This window comes from Caretta caretta, chromosome 14 (genome assembly GCF_965140235.1).
Source record: "Caretta caretta isolate rCarCar2 chromosome 14, rCarCar1.hap1, whole genome shotgun sequence".
Lineage (NCBI taxonomy): Eukaryota > Metazoa > Chordata > Testudines > Cheloniidae > Caretta > Caretta caretta.
In genome coordinates this window covers 45821347-45835391 of record NC_134219.1, presented here as the reverse complement: position 1 = coordinate 45835391, position 14045 = coordinate 45821347, and the positions used below count along the sequence as shown (strand labels likewise).

The 14045-nt window shown below is 52.8% G+C and overlaps 2 protein-coding genes and 1 long non-coding RNA gene across 4 annotated transcripts; 2 read left to right on the top strand and 1 right to left on the bottom strand.

Moving 5' to 3' along the window:
- The first annotated feature begins 2064 nt into the window (after positions 1-2064).
- LOC125621631 (protein S100-A16-like) lies at positions 2065-3728 on the top strand. Its single transcript, XM_048818763.2, has 3 exons — positions 2065-2107; positions 2873-3042; positions 3588-3728. Exons 1-3 carry the CDS (start codon positions 2065-2067, stop codon positions 3726-3728), a joined length of 354 nt encoding a protein of 117 aa, XP_048674720.2.
- A 6174-nt stretch (positions 3729-9902) lies between these two features.
- On the top strand, positions 9903-12113 carry LOC125621630 (protein S100-A16-like). 2 transcript variants are annotated; one of them, XM_048818760.2, is made up of 4 exons: positions 9903-10022; positions 10264-10336; positions 10702-10862; positions 11458-12113. In XM_048818760.2, the coding sequence occupies exons 2-4, from the start codon at positions 10294-10296 to the stop codon at positions 11596-11598; spliced, it is 345 nt and encodes a 114-aa protein (XP_048674717.1). In that variant the 5' UTR covers positions 9903-10022; positions 10264-10293; the 3' UTR covers positions 11599-12113. The 2 variants fall into 2 exon arrangements, with proteins under 2 accessions (XP_048674717.1, XP_048674718.1); XM_048818761.2 differs by having other exon boundaries at positions 9928-9955.
- Positions 12114-12129: 16 nt separating this feature from the next.
- On the bottom strand, positions 12130-13761 carry LOC125621652 (uncharacterized). Its single transcript, XR_007352538.2, has 3 exons — positions 13598-13761; positions 12645-12758; positions 12130-12238 (listed from the first exon to the last, which is right to left on the bottom strand). It is a non-coding gene; the product is annotated as an uncharacterized LOC125621652 (long non-coding RNA).
- Between the last annotated feature and the right edge of the window lie 284 nt (positions 13762-14045).

Here is a 14045-nt window from a genome sequence, read left to right as displayed (position 1 = left end):
CTGCCCTCTCTCAGGTCCCACAGAGGTCAGGTGAGCTCAATTTAAGAGCCCATTGTTAGATATTTGTTCACCATGTAGGTACTGACAGACTGTGATCAACTCACTCCTTCACCTTCTCTTTGTTAAGCTAAATAGTTTGAGCTCCTGGAGTCTATCACTATAAGGCAGGTTTTCTAATCTTTTTATCATTCTCGTGGCCCTTCTCTGAGCCCTCTGCAATTTATCAGCATCCTTCTGGAACTGCGGGCACCAGGACAGAATCCCAGCTGCGGTCACAGCAGGGCGAAATCCAGAGGTAAAATAACCGCCTGGCTCGAGATCCCCCTGTTTATACATCCCAGGATCACATTAGCTCTTCTGGTCACAGCATCACCCTGGGAGCTCATGTCCAGCGCGTTATCTGCCACAATTATCTGTCACTGCTTCCCAGGATAAAGTCCCCTGTCCTGTCAGCATGGCCAATGTTCTTTGTTCAAGGGTGCCCGAGCCCCTGTCATTTTTGCAGTGTGGACGCAGTTCAAGCCACAGACAGGAGTCAGAAGGTCTGTGTGGTGCAGTACAGACTGGCTAGCAGTTGTCAGCCCAGGTTTACACTGCAAGCACAGGCTTGGAAACACCATGTCCACAAGGCCGGGGCCTACAGACCAGATCTGGGTTTACAATGCAGTGTGGACGCTCAAGTTCGGGTCCCACAGACCAGAGCCAGTTTACAATGCAGTGGGGATGCTAAAGCATGGGCTTGGAAACACCATGTCCACAAGGCTGGGTCCCACAGACTAGATCTGGGTTTACAATGCAGTGTGGCTGCTCAAGGCTGGGTCCCACAGACCAGATCTGGGTTTACAATGCAGTGTGGATGCTCAAGGCTGGGTCCCACAGACCAGATCTGGGTTTCCAATGCAGTGTGGATGCTCAAGGCTGGGTCCCATAGACCAGATCTGGGTTTAAAATGCAGCATGGATGCTCAAGGCCGGATCCCACAGACCAGATCTGGGTTTACAATGCAGCATGGATGCTCCAGACTGGGTCTGACAGACTAGATCCGGGTTTACAATGCAGTGTAGACATACCCCCAGAGGCTCTGTTGTGATTAAGGCGTCCATCTGGCTACACTTGTGTCCCAGTAGGCTTCCCTCGATTCCCCAGCTCTCTTCCTACTGTACACTGATCACGGACCCTGCTGGGAGGGCAGGGTTTGGACCAGCCCACCATCCCCCAGCTTTAGCTCTGTCAGAGCAGGCCTCGGTCTCTGTTCCTATGTCAGTGCCCATATCCCTCCCCGCCAGCCCAGTCCCCGTCACTCTGCCACCTGCCACTCCATGACCAGCTGTCTCGTCCCAGATGAGGCACCGGCCCAGAAATAGCCCCCAGCGCCCTGTCCCACACCCGGCCTCCGTTTGCGGCTTGCTCGGATTTCGGGCTTTCCCGATACCTGGGAGCAGCAGCCCCCGCCCCAGGTGAGTGAGCAGCCTGTTTGGCTTTACATTTCCCAGCCCAACTGGGACCCCAGCCACTAGGACCCCGGGCTGTTTGATGACAGTGGGAAGAGACAGAGCCTATTTTACCAGCCCCTTGAGCATTGCGGGGGCACAGGGCAGCCCTTTGGACGCAGGCTGGGGCCTGGGCTGGAAGGGTGGCTATGATGCACCTTGTCTAGCCATCCCATGCACCTGCGTTGGGGTGCAAATGGGATTTGAAGGGGGCTCCAGCCTTGGGCTGTCGTAACTTGCCGGGGAAGAGGATGCCCATCTGGTACCGTCTAACCAGTGACCGATCCCCTCCCATTGAAATTCAGCCCCGCTGCACTTCTCTTTCCCGTCTAGGGTGACCAGATGTCCTGATTTTATAGGGACAGTCCCGTTAGTTGGGGCTTTGTCTTATATAGGGACACCCCTATACCCCCCACTCCCGCCCCAATCTTTCACATTTGCTATCTGGTCACCCTATTCCCGTCCCATCCCCACTCTGAGTTGGGAGCAGCAGAGAGCTCTTTGCTGAGCAATCGTCATTCACTGATGATTCTGGTCTCTCTAGCAACCCAGAAGCACTTTCCCCTGCGGGCCTATGGGGCAGAGTTTGCAGCCGGAGCCCTCCGGGGAGAGGAGTGGTAAGAGACACGGCATTAACGAACCTGACCATTCTGGGCCCTGGTTCTGCATGGAGCCTTCTCTACATCAGCCAGTAACAATGGCTCACATCCTAGGGTCTCTCTTCAATTTAATGCATTTTTTTCTCCACACCCTCCCCCTTTCTTCCCTGAATCCGTCAGACTCACCCAGAACCCATCAACTCCACCCGGCACCCTCACCTACCACTTGCTATATTTGTATTAGAGAAACAGGTAGGTGACCCCACTGAGACCAGGGCCCCGTTGGGCCGGGCACTGCCCAGACACACAGTGAGAGACAGTCCCTGCCCCAGCTAAGATCAGGGCCCCATTGTGCCGGGCGCTGCCCAGACACACAGGGAGAGAGAGCAAGTCACTGCCCCAAGGAGTTTACAATCTAACTAGACAAGGGGAGGTCTGTTTTCCCCATTTCACAGCTGGGTTACTGAGGGCTAAGGAGATGAAGGTTCAGATGTGGAGCTGGGCGGGAAAATGTCAAGACAATGTGAGTTTGCAGGTCGATGTTAGAGCACGTAGAGTCACTGACCTTTAATCACAAAGTGATGCTCAACCATCACCATAGCAGAGCTGGGTCCCATCCATCTATCTGCCCCCTCTCCCGCAGCCATCCATCCCTCCCCCAGACCACAGCAGGTCTGGTGGCCCCAACAGCAGATACTCCCCAGCCTCCCAGCACATGGGTTCCTAGCTGAGGTCACTGGGGCTGGCGGGCCCACACTGACACCGTCTGCCTTTGCTTTGGAGGTGGAAGGAAGCCGGCTGAGACGGCTGGGGAGGGGTCTGAGCTGGAACGGGGCCTCTGTGTGATTGTGGACAGCTTCTACAGATATGCCGAGGGCCCACCTGGAGCGAAGGCGCTGGACCAGGTGGCTTTCCAGAACCTGCTCAGCAACGAGCTGAGCCATCAGCTCACGGTGAGACCCGGCTACTGGCTCCCCGAGGCAACCAGAGCCATAAGCCACGGACGGCTAGCAAAGGGGATCTGCTGATACCCCTCAGCCCTGCCCTCCAGCCTCCTGCTATCCCAGCCCTGAGCCTCCCCCGAGCTCTGCCAGTGTGCCTCAATCCCGATCTGCATCCCCCTGTTATCCCAGCCCTGGACTCTCCCCACCGTGTCCCCAAACTCTGTCGGTTCCCCTCAGTCCTGACCCAGAGACCCCTGCTAGCCCAGGACTTGGCTCCCCTCCCCACAGCTCTGCCATTGCCACTAAATCCTAATCCACTGACCCCTGCTATGCCAGCTCTGGCTCCCCACAGCCTTCACAGCTCTGCCAATGGGCCTTGAGCTTGTATCTCACCTCTCCTTCATACACACACATGTATGGGGGGGAGCCCTGCCAGGTGGATCCTCTCCAGCAGGGGGTGGTATCGCTTCCATCCCGGCAGTAGAGCCCGTTGCTGATCCACGTGCCGGACGCTGCCCCGAGCGGTGACTCGCTGTTTCTTCGGTGTGTTTTAGAACACAGAGGTCGAGGCGGCCGTGATGCGCACCTTTGAGAAATTAGATGCCAACAAAGATCAGAAGATCTCCTTCGACGAGTACTGGCAGCTCATCGCCTGGATTTGCCAAGTGATCCGGCGCCGCGATTATAACGAGTAGTGACCAGGGAGCTGTGGCTGGTGGGGAAACCGAGGCACGCACCTCATCGGGAAATGCCTCCAAATCCTTTGCCTTAAAGACTCAAAGCAAACCTGCACCTCCCCCGCGCTTGTAAACCCAGTGCCCTTAATCTATCTGCCTGCTGGGATGCCCCAGCCCCCACCCCCGTTCTGCACATCTCATGCTGCCCCCATCACCCTCTGCCAGGATCCCACCCTGAACACCCCTCGGCCTTTGCTCTCCATGCTGCCCATCTCCCCCACTGCTGGGATTCACCCTGTACACCCCGAATCCACCCTGGTCTGTGCTCCCCTTGTCACCCACCTCCCCTGCTGCCAGGATCCCTCGCCATTAAACACCCCCTCCAGCCCTGGCACGGGACCTGTACCCCGCCCATCTCTCCATCAGCTGGGCTCCCACGCCAATCCCTGCCCCGTCGCTGGGATCTCTCCCCCACCCCCTAGGGCCTGCTCTCCCAGCGCCACCCACCGCCCCGCTGTCACTCAGTAACATGGCTTGAATAAAGAGCCGGCTCTGAGCTCCGGCCACGCCTCTGTTCTTACTGCAGCCCAGATCCAACGGGTCGGTTCCGACGCGTGGACACGCAGGACAGCGCACAGCCAGCAGAGGGCAGTGGGGCGCTCCCGGGCTGGGCACATCATTGTCACACTGCAGGGAGGACGTGGACAGGCCAAGTTCTGATGAAAAGTTTTGGGACCTTCTCAGCCGCCCTGGCCTCCTCCCCCCTGCCATCCTCTGGGTCCCAGCAGCAGGATCGGGGCTGCCCGCCCCAGGAGGGACCCAGGGGCTGTCAGGGGCTGGCCAGGCTGTTATTTGGCGGGGCATGGGGCAGATTGGTGCAGCAAACAGAGTCAGAGCGGGAGGGGCCGCGTCTACACCAGAAGCACTTGCCTGGTGCGTCGTGCCAGCAAAGTGCTCCTAGGGTGCACGCAACTCCTGCTGGCAACGCCGTCGTCGTGGAGAGAGCCTGGAGCGCAGGGCCTGGGCTAAGACCCGAGGCCCTGCTGCGAACCAAACTCAGGCCCTGTGTCGAAGCAGGTGCCTACAAGTTCAGTATCCGGTACAGGAACTGGGCAGCAGTATCGCGAGTGCTGCTAAAACACAGGCGCCCCTCAGCCGTACGAGGTGCTGGGTGTTCGTCGGCACACGCTCCAGAGGCTAGGACAGGCCCAGCACAAAGCTAGGGCAGAAGCACAATCCTGACAGCTGGTACAGGCGCACACGACCCCAAGGAAAGAGGAGGCCAGGGTGATGGATGGGGCTGGCCACGGGTACAAGGCGCAGGGGAGTAACTAACCACGTCACGTGGGTTCTGCTGTGCCACTTGTTTGGATCTGGGGACCGAAGAGATCCAGAGGAGGGGGAGCTTTGCCTGGCATAGGCGGCAGTGGAAAGTCCCGCCGCTGACCGAGCTGGTCCATTGTCACGGGCAGACACGCCTTTGAGCACCTGAGCACGGTACGGGCCACTCGTACCGTGCTCTGTCGGCAATAAACCTGGCCAGACACCTTCACCGCTGAACCGAGCGTGTGGCCGTTCAGGCAGGTCAACGGAGGTCTGGCGCGGCAGACAGAGAGGGCAGACAGACACGCAGACAAAACTGACACCCCCGGAATGGCGATTGCCCTGCTGCATGGTACACCAGCAATTGACGTAGATCCAGCTGTTTTCTTGCAGATGCTGCCTGCCAGAGAACCTACTGAATGGACAGTGACCGATTTATCAGGCATTGCGATCTCAGGATTTAATATTGGTACCCAGACACTGAACATGAGCGTTTTGAGGAACACGCGTCTGTTTGGAGGCAGTGTCATTGACCCCAGACTGGGACTGGGGCTAAGGGGGGATGTGTCCACACAATTTCTCGTCACTATGGCACTGCCCTCAGCAGTACAAATAGTTTCTTTCCCCCCTTGCCTTTATGTGGTTTGCAGCAGTGAGTTGGTTAATTTTTGCTTGCGTTTGGTGAAACAGTTCAGCGATGTCACGCGCACTGTAAGAGGGGTATGGCTTCTCCAGCAGCCAGCCCTTAATGCCGGGAATACCAGGCTTAGAGGGTTTCCCCCCTGCTGGTCACAATAGTGAATGTTCTGTTACGTACATGTATTTTTCCTATTAGCCTGTTTCCAATAGGCCTTCAGATCCGGATCATCTCGAAATGTAACCCATCATCCCATCTAGACTTTGGAGTCTGCTACTTGGAGAGATCCCAGACTGTGGAATAGTCTCTTACCCAGCCCCTTTGGCCTGGGCACAGTTCTGATAAGGGGCTAGTAGATAACGTCACAGAGATGTTTACAGCAATCATACAGTGCCTTTTACACTGTAGCCAAATGTATCCATATTTCAGCTAGAAACCACTTGCTGGGCCAGGTCTAACTGGTGTTTAAAGATGTATATTACTCAGCAAAGTGAGTTCCCGTGGCTGTGGTTTTAAATCTTTATCACTGAAATGAGGATAAATGTGGCTGCAGTGTAAAAGCTACTGTTTGGTTAACTAACATTTTGCATAAGCAGGCATAGTATATATTGTTATACTTTTGACATCTTTGCTATAAATTTCTTATAATTATATTTGAAGGTGCAAACAAGTTTATAAAAACAAGGGCTGTCAATTAATCACAGTTAACTCATGCAATTAATTCAAAACTAATTAACTAGATTTAAAAAATTAATCATGATTAATCTCAGTTTTAATCACACTGTTAAACAATAATAGAATACCAATTTAAACGTCTTATAAATATTTTTGGATGTTTTCTACATTTTCAAATATATTGATTTCTATTACAACACAGAATACAAAGAGTAAAGTGCTCACTTTATATTAGTTTTGATTACAAATATTTGCACTGTAAAAAGAAACAAAAGAAATAGTATTTTTCAATTCATCTAATACAAGTACTGTAGTGCAATCTCTTTATCGTGAAAGTGTAACTTACAAATTCTACAAATGTAGAATTATTTGTTTTTTACATAACTGCACTCAAAAACTTTAGAGCCTACAAGTCCACTCAGTCCTACTTCTCGTTCAGCCAATCGCTAAGACAAACAAGTTTGTTTACATTTGCGGGAGATACTGCTGCCCCCTTCTTATTTACAATGTCACCTGAAAGTGAGAACAGGTATGCACATGGCACTGTTGTAGCCGGCGTTGCAAGGTATTTACGTGCCAGATATGCTCAACATTCATGTGCTCCTTCATGCTTCGAACACCATTCCAGAGGACATGCGTCCATGCTGATGACAGGTTCTGCTCGATAACGATCCAAAGCAGAGTGGACCGAGGCATGTTCACTTTCATCACCTGAGTCAGATGCCACCAGCAGAGGGTTGATTTTCTTTTTGGGGGATTTGGGTTCTGTAGTTCTCTAATTGGAGTGTTACTTTTTTAAGACTCTTGACAGCATGCTCCACACCTCCTCCCTCTCAGTTTTTGGAAGGCACTTCAGATCCTTGAACCTAGTGCTGTAGCTCACTTTCATAGAATCATAGAATATCAGGGTTGGAAGGGACCTCAGGAGGTCATCTAGTCCAACCCCCTGCTCAAAGCAGAACCAATTCCCAATTTTTGCCCCACATTCCTAAATGGCCCCCTCAAGGATTGAACTCACAACCCTAGGTTTAGCAGGCCAATGCTCAAATCACTGAGCTATCCCTCACCCCTTTCCAAATCTTTCATTGGTACTTTCTTTGAGTTTGGTCAAATCTGCAATGAAAGTGTTCTTAAATTGAACAACATGTGCTGGGTCGTCATCTGAGACTGCTAGAACATGAAATATATACGTCAGAATGCGGATAAAACCACGGAGCAGGAGACATACACTTCTCCCCCAAGGAGTTGAGCCACAAATTAAGGCATTTTTTAAACAAGCATCCGCAGCGTGCCCTCTGGAATGGTGGCCGAAGCATGAAGGAGCACATGAATGGTATTCAATTATTGCTGAACAGTGCGATGAAAGCTGCGATTGATCGCGATTCATTTTGTTAAGCATTTGACAGCCCTAATAAAATAACCCCTGCCCCCCCGAAATTGACATTTTGTTCTTGTTACCTTTACATCAACACTGAGGTTTCCCCTTACATGGTTTCCTTTGAATAAAAAAGCTGTGATTAATAAAAAAGAGAATTCTTTTTGTTTGCAATTACATGACTTGTTGAGGCAAAAATATATACACATCTATTTATCACTCAGGCCTTTTTGCGCTTTGCAAACAAATGAATAGGTATGATAATAATTATATGCCAAACAGAGTGGTACCACGTCTGTTACAAAAAGTATAAAACTGACTTGTTGCAACACGTTTTTTTATTAATAGTCATATGACACAAACAACATACAAGACAGGATAATATATACGACATGCAAAATGAACTTGCAATCGTTTTTAAAAATGCTATTACACGGAAATAAGACAAGGTCATGTTACAAATCTCAGTCCGTGTTTAGGATTAGAAGCAGGGTCTGCATTTCTGTTGCTTGGCAGCCCTATCTTCACAAAAGTTAGGAGTAATTCCAGCTGCTGCATTCCTGAAGGGTTAAAATAATTAATTCCCTGTGCTTATACACCTTGAATACGGCATGCAGATGTGGTCGCCCCATCTCAAAAAAGGAATCTTGGAACTGGAAAAGGTTCAGAAAAGGGCAACAAAAATTATTAGGGGTATAGAACAGCTTCCCTATGAGGAGAGATTAATAAGACTGGGACTTTTCAGCTTGGAAAAGAAGTGACTAAGGGGGAATATGATAGAGGTCTATAAAGTCATGCGTGGTCTAGAGAAAGTAAATAAGGAAGTGTTATTTACTCCTTCTCATAATACAAGAACAAGGGGCCACCAAATGAAATAGGTAGCAGGTTTAAAACAAACATAAGAAAGTATTTTTTCATGCAACGCACTGTCAACCTCTGGAACTCCTTGCCAGAGGGATTGTGAAGGCCAATACTATAACGGGGTTCAAAAGGGAGCTAGGTAGATTCATGGAGGATAGGTTCATCAATGGCTATGAACCAGGATGGGCAGGAATGGTGTCTGTAGCCTCTGTTTGCCAGAAGCTGGGATTGGATAACAAAGGATGGATCACTTGATGATAACCTGTCTGTTCATTCCCTTTGGGGCACCTGCCATTGGCCACTGTCAGAGGACAGGATACTGGGCTTGATGTACATTTGGTCTGACCCAGTATAGCTGTTCTTATGTACTTATTAAAAAGAAAGTTTTTAGCTTGTTTTCTTTGTTCGTTTGTTGTTTTGTTTTCAGTTGCTTCGTCTTTTTCAGCGAGGGAGGGTTCTGTAATAACTGTAACTTTTCACTTTTAAAAGGAGGAGAGGGCAGAAGTGAAGGGAGGCGGGGGGAACGGGCTGAGAAGCGACCTAGGAAGGGAGGGAGACCTGAGCCAAGGGCAATTAGTGAACTCTGTCACGTTGTCTTAAAGTACAGGCAGCAGCAGTGAGTTTAGCAAACGGAGAGAGGACATAAAGGAAAACTTAACCAGTATGGTAAAATCTTTGAGAATAAAGATTATATTATGAGCTGTGAGCAAGGAATGAGGCTCCGGGGGTGAAACATGTCGGGAATCCGCACCCCTGGTTTAGATCCTGGCTCTCAGCGGAGAGTGGGGGTTGTCGCCTGCTCTTGAAAAACTTGAGTTTGTTCCCCCAGTGTCTGTTGCTTTTGTCTGCCTGCCAACTGGATTGCAGGAGGGCCCTTGCCAGCTGCAGTTAACTGTTCCTGGGCACCTCCAGGCGTCAGTGCAGCAATCCCAGGTGTTAACCCACTCACTCTCGGGTTTTCACTTGGAAGTTCTTTTTTATCACTCCCCTGCGATCAAATCACAGCTCCTGTCTCCTCAGGTGCTCTGTCACCTGGTCCATTTTTAACTTCATCTGATTTACCAACCCAGTGGCAGTATTGTTTGCTACTTCTCCCTCCTGGGCACTTACTGCTCCCGTTCGGTCTAGGTCTTGGTTCAGGTTTTACAGGAACCTGGCTCTTATCCTACGGGTGACCCCTGCCCGTGGCTTGTTAGGTGGCCGGTTTGGGTTATTCCCAATGTCCCCATTGCAGCACCCATTCCAATCATTCCATGTTCCAGCTTTTAATTCTGCTCTGGCCACCACGTTCCCTTTCTGTCCCCATTGTTCAGGCTCTACAAAAGAGCCCAAAGTGTGTCGCTGCCCAGCAAGACTCAGACCAGGGGGCGGCAGGTCTCTCTTTCGCAGTTTCTCTACAGCTGTTTCCACCCTTGTAGGCTGTTTTGGTGCTTGCCTTAAGGTATCATGTCTCTGCATTGCCTGCTTCCCAGCCTCTGCTCTTTCTCTTGTTTCTTTTAACTCTTTTTCTGTTCTTGTTACTAGCCCCCGGCGTGTCGTCTTAACCATTTAACAGTCATGGCCATAGTTTGCATACTGTCCATTTCTAACTTACTACTTTTCAAGGCTACAGTCTCGGCCTGAGCCTTACAGGTTTGCCGAGCAGTCGTCAGGGTGCTCACACCCAATTCTCGTCTCTATAGCAAACCAGGAGCACTTTCCCCTGTGGGCCCATGGGGCAGAGTTTGCAGCCGGAGCCGTCCGGGGACAGGAGCGGTAAGAGACGCGTCGTTAACGAATCTCACCATTCTGGGCCCTGGGGAACTGGTTCGCTGAAATTCTGCATGGAGCCTTCACCACACCAGCCAATAATAATGGCCCAAGTCCTAGGGTCTCTCTTCAATTTAATGCAACATTTTCTCAACACCCACCCCCCTTCCCCACAATTGTCATCGTAGCAGAGCTGGGCCCCATCTGTCTCGCTAGCCCCACACACACCGCCATCCACCCCACTCCCAGACTGCAGTAGGTCTGGTGTCCCCAGCAGCAGGTATTCCCCAGCCTTCCCAGGACATGGGCTCCTAGCTGAGGTCTCTGGGGCTGGTGGGCCCACAGTGACACCGTCTGCGTTTGCTTTTGAGGTGGGAGGAAGCCGGCTGAGATGGAGGGGGAGGGCTCTGAGCTGGAACGGGGCCTCCATGCCATCGTGGGCAGCTTCTACAGGTACGCCGAGGGAGCTAAGGAGCTGGACCAGGCGGCTTTCCAGACGTTGCTCAGCAATGAGCTGAGCCATCAGCTCACGGTGAGACCCGGCTACTGGCCCCCCAAGGCAACTGGAGACATCAACCACTGGCTCCTAGCAAAAGGGGGTCTGTCTGTGACCCTCAACCCTGCCCTCCAGTGCCCTTCTGTCCCAGCCCTAGGCTCCCCGCCAACTCCACTGGGGCCCCTCAATAGCAACCCACAGCCCCCTGCTCTCCCAGCCCTGGGCTCCCCCCACAATTCTGCCGGTGCCCCTCACTCCCCACTCAGAGACCCCAATTAGCCTAGCCCTGGCACCCCTCAGTCCCGATCCACATCCCCCTGCTCTCCCAGGAGCTAGCTCTGCCAGTGCCACTAAATCCTGACCCACAGACCCCCCGCGATGCCAGCAGTGGGTTCCGACAGCCCTCACAGCTCTGCCAATGGGCCTCGAGCTTGACTTGTATCTCACTTCTCCTTCACACACCCTCACGTACGTCTGTGTGTGGGGAGCCCTGCTAGTCTGACCCCCTGCAGCAGGGGGCAGCAGTGTGCACGCACTCACACAGACACACAAAGGGCAGCAAAGCCCCTTCCTGATCCAGGTGCCGGATGGTTCCCCAGCAGTGACTTGCTATCTCCCGGGTGCGTTTTAGAGCCCCGAGGACCAGCAGGCAGCGCTGGACCTGTTTAAGAAGGTGGATGCCAACAACGATCAGAAGATCTCCTTCGACGAGTACTGGGATCTCATCGTAGAGATTTGCCGCGTCATCCGGCGCAGCACTTATAACGAGTAGCGACCGGGAAGCGGTGTCTGGTGGGGAAACTGAGGCACGCGCCTCATCGGGAAATGCCCCCAAACCCTTTGCCTGAAGCACTCAAAGCAAACCTGCACCTCCCCCACCACACCACACCCCTGCTTAACCCAGCGACATTAATCTGTCTGTCCACCCCCCATCCCCGTCCCCTGAGCTGCACGTCTCATGCTGCTGCAGCTGGCCCTGTCCCCCACACCTGGATCCCATCCTGATCACCCCTTGGCCTTTGCTCCCCATCTCCCCCACTGCTGGGAGTCACCCCGTACACCCCAAATCCGCCCTGGCTTGTGCTCCCCGTGTCACCCATCTCCCCTCCAGCCCTGGCATGGGAGCCCCACACGACCCAGCTCTCCATCAGCTGGGCTCCCCCTCCGATCCCTGCCCCATCACTGGGATCTCTCCCCCACCCCCTATGGCCTGTTCTCCCCGCGCCCCCCACCGCCCCGCTGTCACTCGGTAACACAGCTTGAATAAAGAGCCCGCTCTGAGCTCCAGCCGCGCCTCTCTTCTTATTGCAGCCCGGACTGGACGGGTCGGTTCCGATGCGTGGACGTGCAGGACAGCGCACAGCCAGCAGAGGGCAGTGGGGCGCTCCCGGGCTGGGCACATCATTGTCACGCTGTGGACAGGCCAAGTTCTGATGAAAGGTTCTGGGACCTTCTCAGCCGCCCTGCCACCCTCCCAGCACCCTCCCTGCCATCCTCCCTGCCCTGCCGTCTCCACCCGCTCTGCCATCTCCACCCGCTCTCTGACCTTCCCAACCTGTCTGCCACCCACACCTACTCTGTGACCTTCCCACGTGCTCCGTGACCTTCCCAACCTACTGAGATTGATGCAGTGCGAGTGTAGACCCTCTGTGACCTATGTCCGTCCTCCAGCAGCTGTCCCACAATGCCTGACAGGGACCACTCTGGTCACAACTGTGAACTCCACTGCCCAGGGGTCATGCAGACAGGAACCCCCTCTGCCCTCGGCCCTTTAAAAATCCTGCATACTTTTTGAAATGCCTTTTCCTGATTGCCCACGGGTAATGGCCATATCACAAGTCTTTGCTTTGGGAGCTGGGGAAAGGAGAATCCATCACTCCTTTGGCACATGGATCAGTCCCTGTGGCCCATGGAAAGCAAGTTTTCTCAGAGCTGAAGGATAAGTGAGAATTAATAAGTGTGTATTGTTTCAATTTCAATTCAAATTTCCAAACAGTCACTAAATTGGCATGTAACTAGTTCACAAAACTACCCTCCTGCCTGAATACCCTCTCCCTCCCCGTGGAAAAATATCCCTCCCTCCCTGCTCAGAGCCCCCTTCTCTCCTCCATTCCTCACCCCCCCCCCCATTAATCTACGCATACTCAGTTCTTTCCACCCCCCACCCAGTTCCATCCACCCACCCCTTGTCAGTTCTCTTTGTCTTTCCAGGTGTTAATGCTGTGCTCTACTGTCACAGCCCCTCCCTGGAAAATTAAATAGGGGGTTCCTTGTCTCTCTCTGCTTCCCTCTCCTGTTGGGGTGGCCGACAAAGCTCCCTCTCATGGATTCAAACCGGATAGTTCTCCAGCCTGCAGGGGAGCTAGATTCCAGTGAATAAATCATGTGAACCAGCAGATTAGATCAGTGGCCAAAAAATCATCTGAGGATCATGACTAGAGAAGTCACTGGTGTTCAGCCAGAATAGACGTTGATCATTCTGTGCTTGTGGCAAGGAGTGGAGAGATTCCCTTTCCTGCCATTCCACCTCTCTCCAGGGTACGTGACATCCTGCTCTGTGAAGAGCTTGGGGAAACAGCCTGGGATTCACCGAGGATTCGTAGTCCAAAAAGCAGACACCTCCTGCCTAGATCCCCCCCATATCCCCGCCAATACAGGAGTCACTGCACGCCCAGGCCCCTTGCTTCCCTGATTCCCGCAGTAGAACACCCTGGACCTCTTCCCGTTTCGATCCCCTTCCGTCCCTGAACCACCCCAGCCCAGTCGTTTACCTCAATGGATAGAATCCCCCAAACCTTCCAGTGGAGGAAGAACCTGCCTCCTGGACTCCCACTACAGGATCCTCCTCCATCTGGATCTCTCCCCACCCCCGGAAACCTTCAAGGGAAAAGCTTCCGCCTGCCTGTTACCGGCGGTCCCGTCAAACCCAAAGCTCTCGGTAACTCTGCTCTCTACAAGGCGGTATCAGGAGGAAGGCATTTGGGGGGAGGGATAGCTCAGTGGTTTGAGCATTGGCCTGCTAAATCCAGGGTTGTGAGTTCAATCCTTGAGGGAGCCATTTACGGATCTGGGACAAAAATTGAGGATTGGTCCTGCTTTGAGCAGGGGGTTGGACTAGATGACCTCCTGAGGTCCCTTCCAACCCTGAGATTCTATGATTCTATGAAGGTGCCCCCGGGGGGAGGGTGCCCACCGCTCAAGTCACCCCCCTGGCTCTGC